Source organism: Macrobrachium rosenbergii, chromosome 1 (genome assembly GCF_040412425.1).
Source record: "Macrobrachium rosenbergii isolate ZJJX-2024 chromosome 1, ASM4041242v1, whole genome shotgun sequence".
NCBI lineage: Eukaryota > Metazoa > Arthropoda > Malacostraca > Decapoda > Palaemonidae > Macrobrachium > Macrobrachium rosenbergii.
The window spans coordinates 55,954,358-55,981,518 of NC_089741.1; the positions used below are offsets into that span (position 1 = coordinate 55,954,358).

The 27,161-nt window shown below is 38.0% G+C and overlaps 1 protein-coding gene across 50 annotated transcripts in view; it reads left to right on the forward strand.

Moving 5' to 3' along the window:
* Positions 1 to 27,161, forward strand: part of da (daughterless) — a 624,884-nt gene that overhangs the window by 573,728 nt on the left and 23,995 nt on the right. For 4 of the 50 annotated variants that reach the window (XM_067103857.1, XM_067103849.1, XM_067103877.1 and 1 more), the window contains exon 1: positions 10,539 to 11,026. The exons of 32 other annotated variants lie outside the window; for them this stretch is intronic. In XM_067103857.1, coding sequence (XP_066959958.1) covers positions 10,961 to 11,026 — 66 coding nt within the window. In that variant the 5' untranslated portion in view covers positions 10,539 to 10,960. Of the gene's footprint in view, positions 1 to 3,263; positions 4,710 to 9,883; positions 9,926 to 10,538; positions 11,027 to 27,161 lie in introns of those variants that run through there. 14 more of the 50 variants (XM_067103543.1, XM_067103584.1, XM_067103603.1 and 11 more) reach the window with 8 other exon arrangements.

The window sequence follows — 27,161 nt, forward strand, 5'->3', positions numbered from 1 at the left end:
TTCTTAATCATAGAAAAATCACGTGACATACTACGCTGAGAGAGGTGGACGAGTTTACGTGATCTCAGCCATAAGTATTTGGAATTGTATTTCATTCACTGCTTGAAATAGTTATGGGGACTTGGTGTGAAAGTGCTTTGATGGCATTATATATCTTCTCTTCTCTTCTCTCTTCCTATTTTAACGTGCTTTATTCCCATTTTTGTATGGGGTAAGCATGATGCCTTCTTTTGAAGGACTTTTTGATTTGCTTTGGGTAGACTCGTATATTATATATATATATATATATATATATATATATATATATATATATATATATATATAGTATATATATATATATATATATATATATATATATATATATATATATATATATATATATATATATATATATATATATATATATATATATATATATATATATGATTAAACTGACTCGAATCACTTTGATCTATTTTTGCATTCTGTCGTAATGATAGAAACAATTGCAGTTGCATAATTTCACGTGTGTTGCTTGTGAAATCGGATCAACTGCAACAGAGAAAACTGAAGAGAAAGGTTGGATACGCATGACCTTGATTTAACTCTTCAGTAAAGAAAAACACTAAAAGAAGGTACGCTTGCTAGATTTCTATATCTGCAGCGCTCCAGACAAGGAGTTGCTAACAATTTGAAATATAAATTCTGACGAAATAAACTAAAATGTAATTGTCTGAGATGGATAATATAAGTGTGATCGGACCATATCCTTGGACGTTTCAAGGATAACGCATCAAGTTTTACTGACGAATAAAGGAAATGTGTGTTATTAAGACTGACGAAGTTATATGGAATTGTGGCGTTTGGCCCAAATAATTTCTTGTTATTATTTTCCTCCTTGATGGTTATACGTCACAGTCTCTGTGGATATTGACAAAGACCATGTTTTTATCATCCAGTTTCTGCGCTTTTACGAAATTGAAAGGCAAATGAGGTGAGTTCATATGGCAAAAAACCTATTTTAGTTATAGACTTGGGTTTAGTAATAAAGAATTCTAGAGCAATACTCCTTCATTATGCGCTAACCTCTTGGAGTGATATTAGTATGAACGTCAGTTGACTGGTGAATGAGAGAACAAACTGGGCTCAGTAAAACAGTCTTGTGCTTAGAATAAGAACATTGTTGTTATTGTGTTCTGAAAATGCTTAGAGACATTGTAGTACGATGAAGGCGCTTCTATTTTTATGGGAAATCTAGTGCAACGAAAAATTCAAAAGTCAGGCTTTTCTTAATTAAATGAACTTAAAATAATTTCAAGTGTGAACTTTGATTTTTGTCTTAAATTTTTTTTATGTTAAAAGTGGATTAGTAAAATTAATATCATATTTGACCAATATTACTATTTGCTATTTTTCAAAAACATTTCTTGTTTGCAGTAGCCAGCGTAACCTATATTAATTGACCCTCTTTACACTGCTGATTTCTTATTATTATTTTCTTCTCCAGGTTTTTCTTTTACCTCTAGATACATTAAATTCGGTGTTGTTTTGTACGGCAATTACACAGATTTGAAGGGTATGGATACATGGTCTGCATGGAGTTCAAACATGTATTCCCAGTGGATGTGCTTTTTACAGGAAACTAATATACATGAACGCTTGAGTATTATTTTACGAATAAATTAAAATTGAGGACGAGATCCTCACGGATGAAGGAATAATAGACTTCCATTAATGCTGTTAATATAACTCTATTTAACAGTGGAGAGAAGTTTCAGCATATCGTTGGTTTGATGGAACCGGGTAGTAAAAGAATCCCGTTGTATAATTGATAAATTAATAATCGGAATTTGGAACATTTTCAGTATCATGAGGCCCTGAATGATTTTATATGATTGTTCACGTTTGAGAATGAATTTGGTGGCGGTATTTAGGAATAGGGAAGATGCCACGGAGGAAGCGCAAATTAAATATTTAATCAAAATTCGGAGAGGGTTTTGTGTATGGCGTCCGGGAAGAAGTAGTGTTTATATATTTTAATTATTTCCCTTCATATATACAATTAAGAGCCTGTTAACACATCGCAGTTGGTTTAAAGAAAAAGTTAGACAGAGATAGAAGCATATTACGGTTTTGCTAAAAGCAGCCAAACGATCCCACCGCAAAACACCAACACTTGCTGGCTTTAGGTAATTTCATAAATGACATGCGTTATTATTCTGTTCATACACATATATGTATATGTATACATACATACAATAATTGATATATATATATATATATATATATATATAATTATATATATACATATAAAATTTTATTAAAGAAAATAAGATTTATGTAATAATAACTATTGTAAATGTATACATAAAATATAGGAAGTTCTAAACTTTAACTGGCAAATTATATGTAAGCAGTGACCGTTAGTTCTGCAGTGTACGCAGTTCTCTTGACCGTGGTCCAAACTATTTGTTGAACTCTAGAAACCAATTAAGAGTACAACAGGCTTCTAGTCAGAAAAAAATGAAGGTAATAACTAACGAAGGTGCATTGACTGAGGGAATGCCTTCAAAGAGAGGGAAAAAAAATAAATAACTCGAGCTTGACGCCTGAAATCATTACGATGCAGGTGTAAACTATCCATTGTGGCATCAGAAAACCCTGACACGAACGTTGATGATTACGCAAAGAAATCTTAGTATGTTGCCAAGTATAAGACACGAAATGATGGATGATGGCAGTCTTTGCTGGCGAGTTTGGCTGGACATTTTCTGCGTGCTTATCATTTTTCTCTAGTGCTTTCCGTCGTTGTTTTTGTCTGTGGATGTTTTCATCTTTATTTATAAATCATTTTTTTCCAAGTGCAAAGGAAGGATAGAAATAATTGCAGTTCTTGCGTAGTAGCAGTTTATTATTCATCAAAGCAAAAAAAACCTCATGAGGCTAGTCTGAAAGGTCATTGACTTGCAGATTTAACGTCGACAGAATTGTAAAATGCTCTTAAAGTTCAACAGAATCGGAAAATGTTCGTAGAAATAAGTTAATGTAAAAAAGAATCCATTTTATTTCCCCCATTGTAATGTCGGTGGGCAGCCTTGAAGAAGAAGCGGGATATTTCTTCAATTGCAAGTGGCCCTTTGAAGTGGGCACTGCACCGGCTGGTTCTCTACACTGTGGTGTGCGAAGCGAAGGCACGGCACGGCCACGAGGCAATTAAGGAAGGTATGCCGTTGTATGTGTTTGTTTGTGCGTTTGTGAATTAAGGGAATTGTTGGAGAGATGACATGGTAGAAAGAAGGAGTCCTGAAGGGTGGGTTACTCGTTTTGTTTCCTTCCTCTGAAGGATTTCGTGGCGGTGGGGATTTTGGCTGTTGCAAGGCTGTGTTATTTCCTTTTGCTGGCGAGAGAGCTTCTTTTTTCTCTCCCCCTGAGGATCGAGGGGACATGTTGCAAAAGCTAAGCTTCCTTCCTGAGAAGACGAGATTGCCCAGAGGAAAGGTGGGGGGGGGGGATAGTAGGAGATACTTTTTGTAATAGTGAGTGCGTATGTATGTGTGTGTGGGTGTTTTTAATGTGCAGAGGCAGGACGGCCCTGGCAAGGTTAGCTGTGTGGTGCCTCGCAGTCTACCCGCGACTATCTTGATGTACGTACGGACACACGCACGCACGCATATACTAGTGAACCCTTCATGGTTGTGGCTTATATCTCATTCTCTCGTTGCCGCCGTCGACGACTTGACACGCTCTTCCTTTCTGGACCTGTCCCGTGTTTCACAGTGCGAGTTTCTTTGGTTGTTCAAGCGATGTTGACCACTCATGTCTGAGTCATTCACATTCACAAAATAGAGGTCGTGATGTTGATGGAGGTGGAGCGAATCCCAGTGGTGTTTGTGTGTGAGTGTGTTGTAGTGGTTGGGGCAACAGTAGTGTGACGACGACAGTCTCGTGGCCGCCCTGGGCCTGACCACCACGCTTCGTCCCTTCGTCCAATTATAAGATTGACCTGCACTGCGTGTTTTGGTTTTTAGTGAATGATTTCGCATCCCCCTTCCGCGCTTTGGAGAATGCTATCTTCAAGAACTAGCATCCAGCTTCATTGAAAGCAAAAGATAGGACCCATTTCAGTGGAGTGTTCGTGCCAGTGCTGAGGCATACTTAGTATGCGAGTACTAAATTAAGTTGTATATAGCTCTAGCATGATGCAGCCCATTGCGAGCGGATACAATGGCGTGCAGTCTCCTCTGGACGGTGGACAAGCACACGTTGTCAGCCCCCCGCCACAGCTCTCGCCGCAGTCTGTGAATCTGAACCATGCCCTTGGGTCAAGCCTTCAAGCAGCCATGGCCTGCGGAGGAGGAGGAGGAGGATGTAATTCCTACGGTAGCGATCGCCACATATCGGCTTCCGCCGTTGCAACAACGACGCAAGTTTCCCCTCACATGACCAACGGGGGCAGGCTTTTCACGCGGACGATGCCCATGCCAGCCGCCTCCGCTTCTTCCTCGAGACATTCGGCCAGATCTCATCATCACAATCACCATCACCATTCTTCTCACAACCGTCGGCACGTATCTCTAGGTCCCTATCCTTACGCCACTCAGATGCGAGTTGGTGGAGGAGGTGTCGCCGGTATAGGAACAAATATGATGGGCCTAGGTGTTGAAATGTCGTCAGCAGGTAACATTTCAGGGGGAGGCATCCTTCATCCAGGACAGCAGCAACAGCAAACGGTATGTATGTCGGTTAATTGGGCGGATTTCCACATTCACAACATGTCTTTGACACGTCATTTGCAAGCAGATGGTAGTGTAGAGGCGTGCAGTTATGTGTATAAAACAAAGTATACAGATGATTTTGATAATTTAAAAATCCCCCTGAATTTAAGGGAAGTCCTCGTGATGTATCTGAATTAGGAGAAGAGTTGTCGAGTTCGGGATGTCCATGCTGGTTTGTCAAGGCGATGGTAATCTCCCGGAATTGATCAGTTCGTTCATTTAGCCTTGACTAAAGAGTTCCCTCAAGCATGTATTGTGACTGAATGAAAAACTGCTAGTCTGGATTTTCTTAACACATTACTTATTTTCAAATTTACCTCGTAAATAAGAAAGTGTTTTATGATTTATGATTGTTAAACACTGTGATGAGTAAGAATAATTCTCTCTCTCTCTCTCTCTCTCTCTCTCTCTCTCTCTCTGTACCATTTTGTGGTCATCAACGTATATGTGTACTGTATTAATTAAATTTAGTGCTTCTGCGGCCTTTTAACCAAGGGGTCGTGGTATCGGTGGCATACCGTGTCCACCATTCTTTTTATTATGTAAACTGCACATAGGTTCGAATTGGTTTCTTCCCATTAATATGAAAAGGTTCCCTTTGGAGGGCGGTGGCCCTTTGCATCTTATGAACAGGGATGTGTTATTCAGTCGGGAGCACTCATTACCCACGTCATTGATTATGCAGTCGTGGCGAACCCCAGACCTCGACTTTACAAATCTAATGACAATTACGCATGGATGCATGCTCTTGACCTCTTCACCTCACCTATTGCTGCCGCGGGCTCTTGATTAAAATAAAGGAAACGGCGATCGTCGGTTGGCCTTTGTTGTCTGACTGGAAAGTTGAAAAGAGTTAATGGTTTTGTTTTCGATCTGTCTGAGCGAGGCCAAGATCTAGAGACAGTTGCAACAGATATAGGATTTAGTGTTTGTTGTAGCCGCAAATAACGAAGTTGGAGCAGTGTTCGGAGATTGATAAGATGATGTAATGCTTGCAGAAATGTTTATTTTAATTATTTGGCAATCCCGAACCACATGAAAGTTTATTATTCTCAATAACCACGTGGGTGACAGGTCGCCAAACCCAAATTTTGTATGGAAGGTGAGTCACGGCTTGTCTACCAGGGAGACGCTGTTTTCCGGACAGATTTCAAATACAAAGATACCTTCGGATCGACCGAGGACTGACCTTATTTGCGGGAGGTTAATCCTGCCGCGGGTTCTTCGGCTTCCCTCCGCATCCTCAATCACTTATTTCCCTCCCCAAACCCTTCCCCATTTCGATCCTTGGTTCAGGCAACCTCCTTGGGTTCAGGTACTCCCCATCTACCTGTCGCGGCGTTTGTTCCTACGCGGAAGCCCGCCTTGTGAAGTTTCTTTGAATAACTTAGCAACTTGTTTTTATTTTTCAATTATTTCGGGGTCATTGTGGAATAAAGAGCCACAGTTATAAGTTTGGAGAGAATTTTGTTCTTTAATATTTTCTTTCTTATCCCATCTCATGACTTGACAAGGAAAAATTTGTTTGTCATACATGTTTGTTTAATCATCGGATTTTCTTGGGGTAAATGATCTTTCTCGAACGTTCCTAAGTGTCCTTGACCAGTAGGAAAATCTCTCTCTCTCTCTCTCTCTCTCTCTCTCTCTCAACGTATATAAGTGGGAAAAACTGCCTTTTTAATTTTTTTCATTAGCTTTCCATATTAAAAGCATTTTGTAGCAATAAGGAAACATTCGTACACTTCTTGGTAAGATCTTTGTTTATTGTGTGTTGGAGCAGTGGTATTTTCAGTCGAAGTCCAGCTGTCATTTTGTTTTACATATTTTCCTTGATTGAATCTTCGAGTATATTTCAGTACAAACCACTAAACACAAAGAGATAAACGTACGCAGGTATGCTTTAGATTAGGAAGTCACTTCACTTAATTTTGTAGATCGGCAAGTGCAGAAATAAAATCCAGTAAGGATCAGATCTTTTTTTGTTAGAACTCCGTCACTCCCGGAATTGTTTTCATTCTCAGAATTCCTCTCTTTTTCCGGTAACTACTGGTCCTTAGTGACCTGACGCCACTCCTAGTTTCGGCCGCTAACCTCCTTTTATCTTTTCTGGGTCTGCCCACCCTCAACCACCTTCCTTCTTAGTCCATTTTATAACCCCAGGGTTGGTTTAATTCCCCAGGTATATGAATCGGTTTCATTGTCGAGAGCATCCACGTGGGAATATCTTAAGTCTTTGTTGTGGGGCACGTTTTGGAAAGGTCTGTTCAAACATCTTAATGGCTAATGCTCCTGCCCGAAAGCTGCCCGGTTTTGCTTTGACAGGGTTATTATCTCTTTTTATTTTACTGCTGATCAGAGTGATTACATTTTTTCTGGAAAGGTAATGCTATTTTCTTTTTATTTACCATATGCTTGTCATCGTTAAGCCGAAAGAGGAAGAGAAATTCTTAATGTCGCAGTAAGTTGCCCCTCTTTTGCATTTTAAATACCGCTTTCTTACGTCGCCTGATGCGCAGAATCTTAGAATGAGCCTTTGTATTGTCGATCATTCATATCCAACATAAGGCAGTTAAAGCCAGTAGAGTAGGACTTTTGTTTTTATTCATTATCTTAGATTGGTCTACTATTGCCTTAGATGAAGATGAGCATTCTCTCCTCTCCACACACACACAAACTTTTACTTTTACTTTGGGAGTAGCATCACCTTTTATACCCTTGCTACCTGGAAGACGATATAACTCACCCTCTAACTCGTATGAACGTATACATAAAACTCACCCTCTATCTCGTATGAACGTATACATAAAACTCACCCTCTGTCTCGTATGAACGTATACATAGAACTCACCCTCTGTCTCGTATGAACGTATACATAAAACTTACTATCTCGTATGAACGTATACATAGAACTCACCCTCTGTCTCGTATGAACGTATACATAGAACTCACCCTCTATCTCGTATGAACGTATACATAGAACTCACCCTCTATCTCGTATGAACGAATACATAGAACTCACCCTCAATCGCATGAACGTATACATAAAACTCACCCTCTATCTCGTATGAACGTATACATAGAACTCACCCTATATCTCGTATGAACTTATACATAAAACTCCTCTCTATCTCTTATGAATGTATACTTAATAAACTAATGCCATGTGATTGGCATGCTCCATGTGAATATTTTTCCTTCCGTTCAAAACTGTGCTGATGGCGTTTTGATAAAAAGGCCTAATTTTTACTCGAGGCTTTTAGTACGAATGAATGATCAAAGCTAGCTTAAACCAAGAAGTCTGCAGATAGTTTCAAGGCCCAGCGAATGTCTCTCTCTCTCCTCGGACTTTTCTGGAAGTAGTTGTAGGTTGTAATTACATGTGTTAAATGAAACTACCTTTACAATTTCTCTTGATCTGCTACTTTTAAATGTCATTTTTTTTTTTAATTATCTTCGTCCTTTCAAATTTGTGCTGATGGATTTTCTTCGGAGAAGACGAATACCGGTGAGTTAACATTTCATCGTGAAAGTGACAAGTCGCGATTTTTTATTTATTTATTTATTTATTTATTTATTTATTTATTTTATTATTTTTTTTTTCTTCTTCTTCAAAACCGTTGAGTCTTCCTGCTTGGAGTTCGGGGTAAATGTCGGTTTCGGTTGCTGTTTGATATCTGGTTTCTAAGAGATAATCCTCAGCCCAAGGGGGTGAAACGATTCATGAGGTATTCTTTTGTCTGGTTATTTCAAGGTACTTCTCGGTACATTGAGATATTCGTGCTGGACACTTGTTAGTTATCTAAATTATAACTATGGTTCAAAGAACAATTTTTTTTTCTGTGCAAGGCAGTTTGTTGTTACGTTGAGAAGGCCGAAGTAGACAAGTTTTTGCCCATTCTTATGACTCATCATTTTGACTGAGTTAATTATATAACATTGTTTTAAATTTATGTGACAGTGACTTATAAAAATAAAACCTTGAAATTTGTGCTATTTTAGAAAGATAAAACGTCAGTTCACGACGTCTGATCACGTGCATACGGACGAAAATGATCAACAATGACGTAATATATTTTGTAGACATCTCACGAATCTATGAACGCTGGATTCACAGAGAAACAGATTAGGGCAAAAGTATCAGTTGCAGTTAACAAAACCAATTATGATAAACATGAAGAGGGATTCAGATGCTTTTTTTTCACTTTCACAGTAGTTTCCTCAAGATTGCATAAGATGTTGCTTTTGCAATAAATGATTAGAAAACTGCAAAGATACGCGAAGGTCTGGTTCGGAGGTTGAAGAATGTTCAACTCAAGTAGAAGGAAATTATCTTAAATGACTATAATAGGCTTGGCTTAGTTCGAAAATTATGTTGACTTTGTCGTGCAATCTAGAATCTAGTGTCTAGCGATAGTTTCAGACTAGTGGGGGAATGTAACGTAGACAATGACACGTTTGGGTGAGGAAGCACAGAACTATGGAGTTTGATGTGAAGGAATTAATGAGTGGGACGTTGAGGATACTGGTCATTCAGGCTTAGAGAAATCTATGGCCAATAGGAGCTCAATTTGTTTGGTGTTAAGTGGATGCTTTCTATCGTAAGGGTTGTGTTATTTCAAAAGGCATTTCTCTGAAACAAGTTGTATGTGAGAAGGAAAAATGTTATGAATTTTGCTTCGTATATTAATTTAAATCTTAGGGTGAAAGTTGATACCAGAATAATAATTTTTTTTTCTCTTTTAAGGACGAAAATAGAATAGCAGTAGCCCGAACTTTAGAGACATTGGTATTGATCACCACGTATACCATCGAATGTGAATAATCTAGATATCAGAGCAACTAGTGGAGATATAGTTGTCTTAATCAGTCCATCTACATGCAATTGTATAATTGTACTCGGTGTATTAGCCACTAATTTGTGTTTACGTCATTGAAGTTATAAAATAGTTGTTTAAAATTTTAAGAACGCCAATAGTTTTTTGATACTGTTGCAATTTGTTTTTCAGTCTTCAAAAAATTAAATTAGGACAAGAAAATGAATGAATTATTTGGTTTGCATTGTACATACGCGTAAAATAAAATACATTAAACGTTTCTAATATTATTATTATTATTTTTTTTTTTTGCAGGTATGTAATGATGGCACGACAGCAACCTTTGGTAGCATTTTGGTATGTGAAACTGTATTTCTTAAGAAAAATGTCTGGTGAATATTCTTATTTCAGGATGGAGAGAGAGAGAGAGAGAGAGAGAGAGAGAGAGAGAGAGAGAGAGAGAGAGAGAATCAATGTAAGAGTGCTCGTAGATATTGGTGTATTATGAAGATGCCTGGAAAAGTATGGTTTTCTGTCGATGTCTTCCTTGCAAAGATCATAATCAATTCTTTGTGGCGGCTAAATGTCGACGCTTTCGTTTAAATGTCAGGTTTCCCATTTTCAGTGATGATATTAACCGGCTGTTGCACTTCCCCTCGGTGGAAGTTGCCTGAGGAGAGACGACCTCCTCCTTTTTATGCGAGACCTTAGTTAACCGAATATTACTGAGAAAATGTATTCTCTTCAATTCCGATTCACCTCCGAGAAATGGAATTGATTTCTTTTTCCACCTTAAGTTTGAAGAAGAGAATGTGTAGAGAGATCTGTGGTGTGACTTGGTGGTGTTGAAATGGGGGGCGTGGCCACGAGCGCGTAGACCCAATAAGGACGGCGATGTGCGTCCTTTCCCCCGCCCCCTCGGTTGCCACAAGATGAGCTAAGGGTTATCTCCTCCGTGTGAGAGAGCATCACTTCCAAGTTGTTGTGTGAGTGAGTGGGCCTTAGCGTCTCCTTATCAGGTTGTTTTGCCCTCACTTTCTCCCCTCGGCGTAATCCTCGGTGTGGGGGTCGCATACACACGGAGCGATTCTCTTTCAGCGGACTCTTGGATTTACTTATTAATCGGCGGTGTTCAAGGTTCTCGAATTGACCCTCAATTTATTTGCTCCTGCCCTAGAGCCTCAGGATTAGCGAGTGAACATTTCGTCGTCGTCATTTCTGGACGGTACTTAGAAGTCACACGATGCTGTGAAACCGCCTTGAAAAGATTGAGACAGAGACCGGGATCGGGAGAGAGAAAGGCAGAGGCAAGGAAGGACGGAAGAACGGCGCTTGGTGTGGTGGCAGAGATCATCTCTTAAGTGGCACCAAGGGGCGAACCCATCCACAGCCATGTTCTGTCCTTATCCTTATTACAAGCCTCCTCTCGTCTACATGCCACCGCATAAGGCCTTACCGGTAAGCGTTGTGGTCCTTCATCTCTCTTGTTTGGCAAGTCGATGAAGGAAGTTTGGGGGAATTTGAACTTTTATAGTCTACTAATATATTATAAAGTTTCCAATTCAGCTGTGAAGATTATTTTTGTGTGCGTCAGTGTATGTATGTAATTATTATATATATATATATATATATATATATATACATATGTATATATATATAAAGATTCGAATACACGCATGAATTTCTGTAAGTATGCAGTGTATTTGCATTCCCAACCATTCTCACACTATTGCCTGTAAAATACTTTTTTCCCTTGCTGTTTTATAACAAGTCACCGACCCCCGAAGACGAAAGTGTTGTCTCCTAGTTGAACCATAATTTCCTGTGGGTGTTGGCCATAGCGGTGTCCCCAGGTGAATTTTAAGAGGAGCGAGCATCGGTCGCGCGTCATGTTTATGTGGCGATCTGGTGGCATCACCGGGTAATTTGATGTCATCTGCCCTGTGACATCGGGTGATGATTGCGTGTCGTAAGATATGCAACACAACTGGACAATTGCCGTCGGTGGCAATCGCACTGTAGAATTATCGCCTCTCAAAGGACATTCCGACGATGTCCAGGGATTTTGAAGTGGTCAGCCGTGGCCATCCCTGGGTGCTCCAATTTATATGATTCTGGCTCGAAGAGACGTGGGTCGAATGGCAGTTGTATTTTAACAGACAAGTGTAAATCCTGTCAAAGACGTTGGATTGTCTTGGAGGATGCTCGAATAGCAGGCGCATTTACTACAGGCTTTTTGACAGATAAATGTTAATCTTACAAAAGATGCAGTTTGATTTTGATTGATAGTCGATTACCAGGTTTATTTCTGATAAGCAGGTGCTAATCCATTAATAGATGCCTAATTATTTGTGCGACACTGTTAAGTTATTATTGATTCTTCAGCCTTAATTTTTCTTCGTTTTACCTACTTTTGTTTAATATTTTGTACAGTGAGGTCATTGTACAAATACATGTACGTTTATCTAGCTTAGAAACCACATAATTAGAGCCGAAAGTATGCGTTTGTGGTTTGGGAATTGTAGAGTGCATCTGCACCATCAAACAGCGACTACAGTTTGTTCAATTCAGGCGATTAACCTCATAAAGTTTGAATGATTGATAGGATAAAGTATAAACGATTAGTCTATTAAATTCAAGCGTTGTTTGGTTGGTACGGTTTGTGACTTACAATAAACTCCATTGTGTATTGTATGCTGGAAAATCGTACTCTCCATTTAGTCTAACTGTCCTAGCGTTTATTTAAATATATACGTATGCTCTTTATAAGACTGCATAGACTGGTATGGACAGGGTAATCCTGTTGAATAAGCTTCAACTTTGACCTTCACTTGACATGAAATATAGGCTTTTTTATTCTATTGGCACTTGAATTAACATTAGATGCACTAATAATTAAAGACTATGAAAAATTCTCTCTCTCTCTCTCTCTCTCTCTCAAAAGCTCGTGTGATGACAGACGTTGCAGCTACGTAAGCGTCATCGTCTTTGCTGTCGTCAGCAGAGGCAGTATCCCCATCACCATCATCAGAAGCATGTGGGGGACTTGCTGTGGATACACAAACCACTTTTAATTGTTTATAATTATGTTGACAAGACGTATCGCCTTTCCCGCGCGATCGTATTACCCCATCGGCCGGACGTTGTCTTCCCGCTTAGCGCCCTTATTGCGTATCGTCATCCCATTGTACCTGCGACACTTTACGGAAGCCCCCTTCGCCATGATTTTGATCCTCGCTAAGTCTATCTCCCAAACAAGGCCACGATCACGTACAAAACTACTGACATCCTCACTTAGCCTCGCCTCCTCCTCCTCCTCCTCCTCCTCCCACGCTTGGTGTGAGAGCTAGAGCTAGAGAAAGAGAGAGAGAGACACAGAGAGAATTAGAGATCGCTGGCGATGAATGAGACCTGCGCTCGAGTTTAATTAGGATATCGTTGATGCACTTATCACTGAATATGTTGTTGTTTTGTAACTCGCAGCATCCGCCAACATTGTTGACTAGGTAATTGAGGTGTGATGCTCGACAGTCGCGCGCATTTTCATTTGCTTCATTATATATATATATATATATTATATATATATATATATATATATAGTATATATATATATATATATATATATATATATATATATATATATGTATATATATATATATATATTTATTTATATATATATGTGTGTGTATATATATATTTATATATATCTATATATATATATATATATATATATATATATATATATATATATATATATATATATATATATATAATATATAAACGCGTGTGTTCTGTGTGGGTAAAAAGTTCTTTCCTGTGGTGGTCTTTTTATTTCAGTGAAGTAGCATCTTGGCTTGTTATATTATAGTGACACTCTTATCAGAATTTTGTGACCATCTTAGTAGAATTTTATTATGTCGGCATTGATGCGTTGAGGCATCAGTTACTTAGTAAGATAATTAGTTATTTTAAGTTGTTAACATCCGCGCTCATGTTCGTTTTCGTGTTTTTTTAATCTTATTAAATTAATTTTTTTTAGTAAATGTGCATTGTCTTATGTACTGCATAGAAATAATTCAGTTATGTTGTATGATTAGCGCGTGTCGATTAAGAAATTTGTGCAAGATTTCGGTGAGTAGCCCTTGGCTTTTTCTTTGTATGTTCTTGCAGTTCATTATGATGCAGTGACATAGCTTTGCACGCCCCAGACACATGTTTTTGCTTTAATATTGATATGAGCAAGGTTTCTGGCGTCATTTTGCTGAAATACGTGCTGCAGGAAAACAGAAAAAATCTTGATTGGGAAGAATGTAAGGGGAAAAGGCGTTTGTGTAGTGAAATAAGGCGCCATGTTTTATCCATGACATTAGATGACTGGAGTAATGTGCTGTCTTTCACGTCACTTGATTTTCCAAGGTCCTTGGCTCATTTTTGTTCCCTTTAAGTAAGCCCGCTTCCATCTTGCATGTGGCAGATGTTTTACTTTAGTATGAGTGGAACCAGCAAGGACGTCGTTTAATTCATGTTATTTCGTGTATGGAATGTTTGGTGAACGAACGGGGTAATACAGGATGAAATATAAACTAAGTTTGCATGGGATATGTGCTTTGAAAGGACATTAATCATGTGTGTATGTGTAGTATATATAATTTACGCAGTATACAGCTATAGGTGAAATTTTGGGGTTGGATTTTTTTTTTTTTTTTTAATGAGAGAGAGAGAGAGGACGGTTTTCAAGTAAGTAGCATATGACAAAGATGATTATTAAGAAGTTAAGGGGTCATATAATAATTGTATATTGGTTGGTGTAGGAAAAATAATCTTACGTTGAACAGTCCCACAATAACGTGTATTACGACACGTACAGCATTCGAGAGCTTACTTTCTACTGTATTTCGATACCTATCATATAAGGTATTTTCATTTTTTATTTTATATCCGAAACCAGCATTATTTTGGTAATGTCTAGGTACTCTTAATAACTTAATTATGATTGTTTTGGTTTGTAAAAAAAATCATATAATATATATATGTATATATATGCATATTATACATATGTATGTATGTATACATCAGTTAGATAGAAACATGATACAGCTTTCATTTCTTGACCTGTTGCTGTTTAAGAAAATCACGAATTTGATTCAGTTTTATTTTTGAAATAATGATAAATAGTGGCGTTCTTCAGCCGTATGTGGTTGCACACTTCACAAAAACTTATTTTAAATCAAAAAGGAGGTTGGCGTTGCTGAGCAAGTCAGTTCTTTTAATTACCGACCTGATCGTGTTTCAAACCGAAATTGGGTTCAGTCTGGCATTATTGTCTAGCAGTAGTCGGAAAGATTATAACTAGATGTTTTCTATTTTTAAATATTTGCATTGTATATTATTAGATATATATCAGTCTATATCTCATCTGAATTCAGCTGACACCAATTTAGCTAGTTATATATAAGCCGTTTTTGATCCAAGAAAGTGATGTCAAGTGAAGATGTAAATAAAGAAAGTATTTTATTGTAGATACAGTAGGTATTCTCTCTCTCTCTCTCTCTCTCTCTCTCTCTCTCTCACACACACACACACACACACACACACACACACAGTGCATAGTTGCTAGATGAAATTGGGTGGAGCTACTGCATTAGGGAGTCTAAACATAGCCTGTGGTTGGACAGTCTTGAGGATGAGGCCCTCGTCTACCGCCTTGATAGACTCCAGATGAGAGTCTGGGAATTGAGTATTGGTATCTTCTGCTTAGATTGATTCCTTTCTTAATCGCTGAAGTAATATTGTTATCTTTAGTGTTGTATTGAGGGATACTTGGCAGTCGTGGGAAATAGGACAAGAGTCGTTTATGGTTAGGCATTTGGACTGACCAAAAGTTTTAAGATGCTCAGTGGAGGTGAGACTTGCACAATGCATATTGTGTTAATATTCTGAATATGTACAGTAACGATTGACTTCGTGAAGTGAAGGCGTTCTGGCCAAAAGTTAGGGACTTTGTTTCATTGTACTGCGTATCTGGAGTATAACGAAGACGTTCCAAGCATATAAAAGAAGTTGTAAGTCTAGTCGGCATCGGCGGTAGCTACGGTCTTCTAGGAGGAGATGGGGTAAGGCCAGGTGGGTGTAGTGGGGGCTCACACTTCGTCGTATCGGGGACCATCGACTTTGTAATGGATGACCTGTGTTCTTCAGCCACTACCCTACACGCCTCATCCTCTTCTTTCTCTTCTCTCTAACCCATCCCATCCACCCTAATACTACCCAACACCCAACTTGCCATTATCACATATGTCTTATATATATATATATATATATATATATATATATATATATATATATATAGAGAGAGAGAGAGAGAGAGAGAGAGAGAGAGAGAGAGAGAGAGAGAGAGAGAGAGAGAGAGAGAGAGAGAGAGAGAGTTAATCATTAAATTGAAATGGTTAAACATAACTACGTACAGTCATTTATATAAATTTACATGATGAGGTACACGTATAATTGTTTTTATACTGAAAGTATACATTACGGATGTTCAGCAGACACAGAAAGGCATATTTGTGCTTACGGTAGATATACTGTTAGTTTGTATGGTATGCATGAGTGCTAATTTTGCGAAATGATTGAATGCTCATTAACAAGTTTCAATCGAATTGCAGCGGCGTGCTTTTTCACCCACGCATTTACGAGTGCTGCTATCCATATCTGCAAATTATACTAGGTTAAAAATGTAGCCTCCTAAATGTGCTTCTGAAATATAGTTGCAACCTATGGAAAGTTATTTTCAAGTAGATGACCAGTTAAACTTACCAGTTATATTAAAATGCAAAAACGCTTGACCGAGGTACATTTTTGTTTTATATATTCCGCTGATGTAGATTGTCGGTATATTTAGTTTTATGCTCAGGAATCATAAGTAAATAACGGTACCATGCCGGTTGTAATATTTTGAGGCAGCAGTGTATTCACATGACATTTTATTGTTCTATTAAGAGTTCCATCTTAGTTTTGTCATTGCGCAGTAAGTTGTTTCTTATTGGTGGTAAGCAAGTGTTTCTGTGGTCCTGGTTGCATTTTTTTTTGTTCTTTTTTTTTCTAAGAAATTAAGTTCATCTCTCTTGTATGATGTGGCATTATTGTTGCTCTTGCAGTCTTACAGAAGAACTTGAGCGACCATTGCATCAAAAGACTTAAGTTGGAATCCCGTAAGGTGAATGAGCAAAGATGGTAAAAGTAAAAAAAATGGTCAAATAAATAATGCTTGAAAAATGCGACAGTAAATTACTGTGACCAGTTATGTATGTATGGTTACACTGCAGTATCCACAACCTTTGGACATTAATGAACTCATAGAACGGGGCTACACTTTAACACGATTATTAAGACTGTGGATTAAAGAAGTTCAAGTTTAGTTTAATGTCTGAATGAAAATAATAGGCAGAAATAACAAGTTGTAATGCATGTTGCTGAATGACTTGTGGTTTCGTCTATAATTTTATAATCATGTTTAAATGGGTTATTGTATTTAGAGAATATTTTTTGAGTAGGCTACTAGCGTTTTCCTAATTTGACAATGTATAGTAGGTTTTCCTGTGCTTCAGTATTATATTTTGTCTTCATACACTACTTTGCATTAGCGATGCGTTTTGTCATTAGAATAGGTAATTGGAATTATTGTATAAATAGAGCTGTATTATGATGCACTCCCGTAATTTATATCGTTCTGACGGTTATGCCCGTTTGTGCCTTTTCACCTTGAAAAAGATTAGATTTCTTCAACTTATCTTTTGCGCTTGCCTGTGTGTGCATTCCCGTCCAAGACCTACAGTTTAAATTTTTTTCTTAGTTCGAAATCTTACTTTTCCCCCTTTTTTGGTGGGGGGGGGGAGACCACAGGTTAAAAAACAAACAAAACCCATCTTATTTCAAGCTGCATGGCATCGTGTCATTCAAAATAAAATTTATTTGTTCTAATATGTACTAATATAGTGCCTACTATAGTAAAGAAATAAAAAGGATTAGGAAAAAATCCATGTGCAAATGCTAAAATAACGATCCCCCTTAATTATAGTATTTTATTCAGTATAATTGTATTACTCCGCAGTGAAATGTGTTAGGATTACGACATCAAAAAAACATCAAAATACTCTTTATTAAGAAAATCAGACCTCAAATAAATAGTGGAATGCTTTGACTTGTTGAATCAACGGTCGGAAAGGGAGCATCGTGGGTATCCCTAAATCGCAGCTCTCTGCTTCCCTGCCTTCCCGAATTGGCAGTCGTTGGGCAGTTGCATCTTGCAATCCAGTCTGTTAATACCGAATTGGGTTTTTAACAGCAGATTTTGAATAATCATCATTATGTTCCCCCACATCCTTGAACTGTACTTGACCGAAAAAGAACTGAAGAAAACTTTGAATATGATGTCGGGATGTTTATTAGGGGAATAATCTGTGAACGCTTATATTTTAATAAAATAATGTGGTTTAGGTTAAGATGACTAATATTTTACGTCAAGAATCGTTAAAGTGAAGTTTTTCTGTTTTTATTTTCCCTAGGCTGCGATCAGTTGCAATCAAGAAAAAATTCTATAACATGGTCAGTGCATTGTTCTGGAAAAAATAAAACGGAGAAATTTCTGAGTGTGTTTTATGCTTTATGTTAGACAGCATGCGTCTGTGTGAAGAAAAAGGTTAAGGAGTAGTCGCTGATAATCGTGGATAGTAGGGTAAGAAACTTTGTTGCTTTCTGTTATTGATGGAATTGGCAAAAATTATTTTTTATAAAGCTAAACTGTCAGGAAATTAGATGGTCAGCTGAACAGGTTTCATCTACTGAATAATAATAATAATAATAATAATAATACTTCCTCTTACTTCTTTGAAAGCTTGAATTTCAGCTCAGTGGCCCTTGTGGGTTTGTTCCATATGAATAGGTTTCATCTACTGAATAATAATAATAATAAAACTTTACAACCCCAAGTTGTATATAACATCAACAAATTGGTTTTTTTACTGTCAGTCATCAGTTATTGTCATTCTGACCTGTCTGTCTCTCTCTTTGTGTGTGTGTGTGTTTGTATGTTTGTGTGTGTGTGTCTGCCTGTCGCCTTCAGAAGATTGTGAGGAAAGCTGCTAAGCTAATTTCATATCTCAGTTCCTTCAACTCTATTTGCATTTTATCCAGTTAGATTTTTTTGTAGTTTATCTTCCCGCTAGGGAATGGGGGTGCATGACCATTTCCCCTGGGTTTAAAAGTATATGTTTGCTTGCAAAGTTTTAGATATGCACCATTGATCCGTTGTGGGTTTTTTTTTTTTTTAAATAAAAGTGACAACTGGGTTGAGAAAAAGAGGATGAAAAAGACTCCTGTTAGGATCCCAAGATGGGGCTACGGATAAAGACAAGGCTAACTTGCGTCCTGTGGCCAGGTTAACAGTAGAAATGCTTGTCTACAGTACAACAATACTGGCTGCGCAAGGTTTTTTATTTAGCACAATGGCGATAAGGTTCCTGTGTAGGTCGTCTTGGAGGTTATCGTGACACTTCACCCCTAAACACACAAGAACCATCTCTTTTTGTCAGTAATTGTTTCTTTTGTTTCGCAGCATTGTCCTCGTTTCGCTCGCCACCTCTCTCTCTCTCTCTCTCGTATTATAAGAATATAATGACGCCCCAACCCCAGAAATACGAGACTTGCCCTGAGGTATATAAACAGCTTTTTTTTTTTTTGACGAGTGTATGTTACTCTGCTTAGCGTATTTTCCTTTGTGTTGTAAAATTTCACGGCCTTGTGAGGTGGTCATTTCATCATCTTGGAAGCTCTCAAAAAGAGGTGATATTTTCCTTTACTGGTCGCTACCATTATTATTATTATTTTTTTTTACAACAAGATTTCTCGCCAAATGGTACATGACAGCTAAATCGTTTTTATAGCTGTATTTCTCATCGAATGGTACACAAGAACTAGAGTTTTAAAAGTGTTATTTATAGTTGTTGCCTTGATGGCATTAATCTGTAAGCCGCATGTTTTAGTTTTCTGATTTCACATCTGTTAAGTTGGTGAGTGGTATATCATTTGTGAGTTGTGTCAGCTTGTCAAGAGAGTTAATGTTTAAAGCAGTTTTCGATGCGTATGTGTTTGTATAGCGAATGGGAGAGTGAGAGGAATATGCAGTGAGGGAGAGGTATGGGGTTTTGTGGATGGTATAGATATGTCGAGGGCGACTTTTACAGATCGAAGGCTTCAACTGGCTGAGTATTGGACAAGGAGATTTTGCATATATCATCACTACCCTCGCAACTCCTCGATTTCCATACTGGGGAAAAGGAGCTTTTGGATCCCTTGACGGAAGATGGAGTGGGAGATTATGAGTGACCAAAAAAAAAAAAAAAAAAAAAAGGAAAAAGGAAGGAAAGAACAAAAGTATGTGGACTCTGAAGAAACATGTGTAAAGCAGAGTGGGGAAAGTTAACCTCGTGGAGAAAAAATCGAGTTGTCAGATGAGCAACATATTGTTGCAAGGCTGGCAGTAACCATTGGTTTTTTATACAGTGGCAAGCTAAGCAGAGGTATTATTTGATATATTTAAGGAATTTATGAATATGGGGCAGATTAACAACTTTGGTCATATAATTTTTTCTACTTCACGTCTTCTCTCTCTCTCTCTCTCTCTCTCTCTCCTGTGTAAGTGCAATGGCTTCTCGTGATTATGATCTCCAGGTCGCCTGTGAGGTTTTACTACAATTATCCAACCTTTAAAAACCTGAAGTGTCTGTTTGTGATATGGTATTTTAGGAAGTGATTTTGAAGTAGCGACGTTGCAGTTTGTGAAACATCTTTGCGTTTCAAAATTTAGGTAGTATATTTGCCAACATATGTGACGGAATTTATCTTTTATTATATTCACACATAAATTATATTTCTTAAAAGTTTTGACCTATTGTTTTAAGATGGCTGACATGATTGCTCGTGAAATGTTACGTAATTTGTCTGCAGTTTTTTGTTTATAATTTCCTTTACTTTGATACATTTCTTGAGTAACGCCTTGTGAAGGGAGAGATAAGGTTGATTGTGTGAGAGAGCATGTTTTCCTGTTTCATTTTAGTCCCTGGGCTAGCCCTGGTCACTTGGGTCGATGGCAATGAATAAAAGAACGACTTGGAAATATGGCCCCAGATCCCCCGATATTTGGGATGCCGAGGCCAGAACTGCTGAGCTCTTTCGGCTGCCTGCTCTCTCTCTCTCTCTCTCTCATCTCTCTCACACATACATACACACACACACACACACACACACACACACACACACACACACACATATATATATATATATAGAGAGATATAGAGATATATATATATATATATATATATATATATAATTGGGGTTTCTGCATGTTGTTATTAAAATCATGATGAAATTGCAGTACGATTGCACCGTTAGTCACCTTAATTTCAATTTGAGGTTCGTCTTCAAGGTCGGTTAAGGTTTCAAGTCTTTCAATCTCGCCCATTGAACTGCTTCCATTCTTTAAAAAAAAAAATGTCCCCTTTTAGAGGATGTGGCGCAGTATAAAATTCTGAATATTCATTTCCCTCTTGACAAATATTTAGTAGACGATATCGTGTGATATACTTTTCAGTAGGTGTATTGTAAGTCGTTTGAGGCAACTTTTCTCAAGTTAATAAAATTGAATAAGCACAAGTGGTAAGGAGTATCATGGTGACGATGGTCAGTGGGGTCGAGACGCTAGATTACGGTTCTAATTCATTCAAATTAGTATATTCTTATTGTATTACAGCGTAGTTAGAAAAAGGTCAACAACTCAGCTTGATAGCATATAACAGTTGAAGTAAATACTGTAGTGGTATGCTTAGTAACTAGTTATGGCCCTGATTAATCTATATTACTGACGGGACTTACAAACGAATAATGATTTTTATCTAGCAAGTTATCATTTATGAAAGAGAATCGAAATTTATATACTTAGACGTCAGAAACGTGCAAAAAACTGTTAATTTTGGAATTTAGCACTAAAACAAATATCTCGAATTGCATTCTGTTATTTTCTCTTAAAGATAGAAACCAGTGGACAATGGAAATTCTGATTCATGTGACCTGATCAGCTTACATCTTTGGCAAGTAGTGGTTTCAGTTGCTCATTGGGAACCCATCCCGATTTATCATCAGTCACTGATTTCTGGTGTGTAGTTCCCTTCATCTTGAATATTCCGTGTCCCTTTTTGTACGTAATAGAATTTTATTAGCGGAAAATGCATGATCTTTTATAACGAAACACTGTGGATGTGATTGGATAGAATTTATAAGATTTCGAATATCTTGCATGTTGATAGCCGCTTTTTTAATAACCGTACTTCATGTTAAATTTTTCGTTGACAAGTGACCATACGAAGTCATTCCCCATTTACATTATGTTCTCGGTTTTTGTCTTATAATTTTTTGAAAAGATAGGCAGCAAAACCGCCTTTTCACGTTCTGACGAGAAGGTATGGTCCTGATTGGGAGAACATTGTTATTCGGGTAGTGATGTCTATTTGTAAAGGCCTTTAATTGTGGCTGTGGGATGAATATTACCGATGGGTAATTCAGTCTCTTTCCTCCCTCTAGTCTTGTGCGCTGATCATTATTTCATTTTAATTCAGTGAACTATTTCATTAACGTGAACTCGGGGGTATTCATACGCAACGTTACGCACTGCTACTCTTCATTTCACTTGATAATGCATCTTCCAATTAACTTTTAACATCTCTTTCTTATGGGTATTTATGAAGAGGGGCTGCCATGCTAATTTGTACGTGTTGTCTGCATGTAGATGTAATGTCTGATTGTCCTCGTGCCCTCCGCTATGTCTTGCCTGCCGCTAAAGAAGGAAGGGAAATTGTTATTCCCGCATGACTGCTGGTTCGTTTAAGCAATTAGAATGTTTATGCATCAGCGGATTAAGTATTTTTCACTTTGCACATTCGATGATGATGTAATGGAAAGCATCGGGAGGTTGCAACTCCTAGTATTGAAATAGCTGCCCTTTTATCATGAAGGCAGTTTTTAGCGACCCCACTGCAGACAGCCTAGTTGAATTGCTTTTGGAAACATCGTCTTTTGAATTAGACGCATTTAATGTTACGGAAATCAAGATTTACAAGCAGTCTAAAATTTGAATGGCAGCTCTAGGAAAATGTTGCTGGCTGTGTTTGCACAGAATCCTCATCAAATGCAATTTTCACCTGATTAATAAAACGGGCGCTAACTTGAAGATTTTAGATGAGAAAGAACGATATCTGTCCGTGATTAATGTGTTGATTTTTCATGAACCGGAGTCACAATCACTCTGGTCATTGACCCAGGAGAAATCATTCAGGTCTGCCAATCCCTAATTCATACATCAAAACAATTCAGTAGAATAAACCTAGTCTTCATCTTTTTCTGTCTCAGATGTTCTTAGTCGTCTTCCGTCTTCTATTAAAGTTTTACCAGACTTTAGCACGAACCCGCCGAGTGTGGCCTTGGGAATTCATGCGCTGCAAGGCGAGGATGTGTAGCGTCTCAGAAATTTCGGTTCTTTGAAGTACGTGTAATATTGGAAGTTGAGGAAACCGGTCGCTCGATTTATGATTTAATGACTTGACGGCAATATTGTCAGTTCGTTATTGTGATACAAATTTAAATAGAATGTGAACACTTTAAAGTTGTCCTTTTTTCAGAATCGCCGAAGAGACAAAATATATAAAATAATATTTACGAACAGAGTTACTTCTAAAATAACTGAATAGTCTCAATTAGATCTCATCAGTTTTTATTTTGATTATAAGATTTTTTTTTATTTTGGTGGTATACTTGGTTTTGTTGGTATTATTTATTCTGTTTGAATTGACTTTGTCTGTGTTACTATGTTATTGAGCGCAAATCTTCATATTCAAGAAGATTGTAAGTACGGTAACGTTTTTTCTTAGCAAGGTTCATTACCTTCAGATTTTCTGCTCCGTTACTACGGTCCCCCCCCCCTTTTTTTTTTTCTTTTATTGATGTTTATAACCTTTAAACCCATTTGACGCTTAAAGATGATGAAACTTGGTTTTGTATCTAGGATATCATTTTACAGTTTTGGTTTGTTGTAACATTTTATTGACAGTCATGATAATAAGTACAATACCGTTTTAAGATAACTTTAAGAGTCAGACTGAACGATACTGAGAGAGATCTGAATAATTGTAAGCAGTATAGTGAAGTTTGTTTATGTACCTTTCTCTTTTTAATCCAGTTTTATGATTAAAGATATTACCGATAACAAAGACTTATATATAATGCAGTTATGTGAAATATGTTTATGCCCTTTTCTCTTCTTAATCAAGTCTTTGAAATAAAAGGTATAAAAATAACAAAGACGTATTCATAAAACAAGCTCTTAACCTTCAGTATTATATAAACGACCAAAGCGCCGCGCCGTCTTCCTTTTGTCCCAAAATTCGCCTTTTTGCGTATTAATGTTTCACTGTTTTTTCGCCGTTTCCATTTATTTCCCCTCAGTAATTTGTTCGTCTCCCGCGACCGAATTTAAAAATGACTTTTATGAATAAAATGTTCCGAGTAATTCTTTCATGTACCCGAGCGTTGGTATACGTCTGGAATACGTATGTATGATGTGCTGGGCACGTGCTGTTAGGTTATAGGTGTGGGCAGAATCAGTGGCGGTAGTGGTGGTGGTGCATCACTAACCATGGCGCTACACAAAGAACGATATGGAAATTACTGGGAGGGCGGCGGCCTTTGAAGCGGTGTGGTGCGCTCCCTTGGCACCCGTGCTGTTAGCTGAGTTAGCGCCACCCCCTCCCCTCTCACATCCTCTCCCCTAAGACCCCCATCACGCACATACCCTGGGCCAGAACCAGAGAAGGGCCCCTCCTCCTACCTATCTCCTTACAACATGCCTGCCACCTACCTACCTACCTACCTACATTGTCAGCACTACCACTAATACTTTCTGCTGCATGGGAGAGAGAAAGGGAAGATGAGTTGACTTTCACGATCACGTTCAACACTGTCATTTCTCACAGTGAATAATATCTAGGCCTCTCAAGCTTCCCCAGTTTCGCGAGGTTGCTAAAAAGAGCAAAAGAATGTTTCAGAGCCACTTTGATTCGTAGTTCACGTATATATCTTTTTTTTTTCTGTAGTCGATCCGCACCTTTCATGGTGGTGCTTCCTTTCGATTTACAGTTATCCTCTGTATTTCCAGAGCTGGAACGATAACGCACGCTATGAAGGAATTTCCTCTGGGCGAATTGCCTTCCAGAGACGTGTTGCCTCTTAATAGACCTTGTACGGGAACTCGAGTGAAATTTTTTTCCTTATTGAGTGCAGTGTATCACATTGAGTAGCAATGCTTATGAAAATGAACCCCCCCAAAAAAAAAAAATCTCTCTCTCTCTCTCTCTCTCTCTCTCTCTCTCTCTCTCTCTCTCTCTCTCTCTCTCTCTCTCTCTTTGTTTAATGCTTAAGGAAAATCTTGATTTGCCACATATTAATTTTACATAAATTTGATTACCCTTATTATTGTAAAGAAATAGTAGGGAGCTGATCACCGTAAAGATTCTACTACATCTGCACAGTACTGTACCTGTAAAACACGAGTCTAGGGTGTTGATTTTCTTAAACTAGTTTACAATTGGTGGCCCTACAGATTTCATTAATTTGCATTGTATGCTTTCACGGAAGTAGTATGTAGTCAGGTAGATTGTAGTCTTAAGGAATGGTCTTTTTCTTAGCAATAATGAAAAATAGCCTCTTTCTCTCTCCCTCTCTCTCTCTTTCTCTCTGTCTCTGATGATTTTATGATGACCCCAGCCTGGACGCAGCCTCTCTCATATTGCGCTTTTTCTGCCGCTGTCCGGTCGTTGGTGGTAGTTGGGTAAAGGGAGGGGTTTCGGGGAGACCTCTGGCGGTTAGAGAAGATGGTTAGTGACCAAAATATACAACTCCCTCCCCCCATCCTCTTTCGAACGTACTGGCGATAGTGGATTTTGGAATAAAATGATCCAATATAATCCTCAGATAGTGAGATGTTCCTTTCCCTTCATTGGGTACTTTTCGTCCATCAGCTCATGTGGAAAATCCAGACAGTTAGCTGGGAAATAAGATTCTTCAGTATCTTTCAGGAGTCTTGGCGTATATGCCTTTACAGTCCAGCTTCTTAAGGGATTGAGCGTTGGTCGGCTATCTGAAAAATGTCCTTAGCCATCTTACATATTTCATTACTCCAGACGCTTGAACTTTTTCAGCCATAATTCTTTAACAAGTTTCACATATGTCATATCAGGACTTTTATTGTAGCGCATCGAGAACTTGCACAGGTAAGAAAAATTCTTCCTAGATATGTGAAAGATCCGTGAAAGAATTTATCAGTATTAATGGAACTTGTCATGACATTAACAGCCACTCGTCTTACTGACAAATACTTGGGCAGTGTGATTATAAGATCAGAGGGGTAGAGTGGGTGTATGACAATGAGGAAACGATTTAACACTTCCAGTATGAAAATTGAGGAAGCGATTTACGTCATGAAGGAACTTGTCACTGAAATCTTTCATCTTTCAATTTCTGCCATAAAGTGCGTGTGTTTGTGTGAAGGAAGAAAGAAAAAGCGAACAGTGGGTAAGTTTTATTTTTTTTTTTTCAAACTCCGTTGGTAAAGAAAAGCGTGGATTTTTGGTGTATTAGTGTAGAAAGTGAAATATGTGGCAGTGCACCTCGAAAACCACAAAATTTGATTGGTTATTCCAACTGACATTTACATTTCAGCCCAAATCTTTTCTACATTCACTTCCACAAAGGTTAAGAAGCGTCTAGCATCACGATTGCTCTTGAAACTTTGATCATGTGATTGGATCTCTCTCTCTCTCTCTCTCTCTCTCTCTCTCTCTCTCTCTCTCTCTCTCTCTCTCTCTCTGTTGGTGGGGATTCTTAGAAAATATGTTCGTACCTTCTTTTTCTTTAAAATATATATATATATATATATATATATATATATATATATATATATATATATATATATATATATGTATGTATATATGTGTGTGTGTGTATACACGTGTGTGTGCGCACGCCCGCTGTTTGCTTGTGCGTGTGCTTATATACATGTGCTTATACATACAACAAGGACAGTTTTCGCTGTTGAGACGAAAGTGCTTGCTGTCAGGACCTTTGCCTCTAGGTATCTTATACAGTAGTTGTAGTTCTGTCATCATTGTAACTTGTATAAATTGTTTTGTGCGCAAAAATAGTTTACCCGTCGTTAGCAAAAAAAAAAAAAAAAAATTGCGGCATGTTTTCATTGCAGGAGAAACAACGTTCCTTTCAATAAAATTCCCCCAAGGGTTTAATGTAATCTATATAAGAGCCATTTCATTGGATGAAGTGTAGTATAATTAGACAGTTACTTTGTTATGTAAATGACGGAGTTATAAGGGTCACCTCGGGGTTAGGAGAGGGCAGGGAAGGGCAGCGAGCTTTGGCGCCAGGCTTTTATAAGAAAGATGTAAATTTCCGTCGCGGCATAGTACCTAAGGGTAAGGGT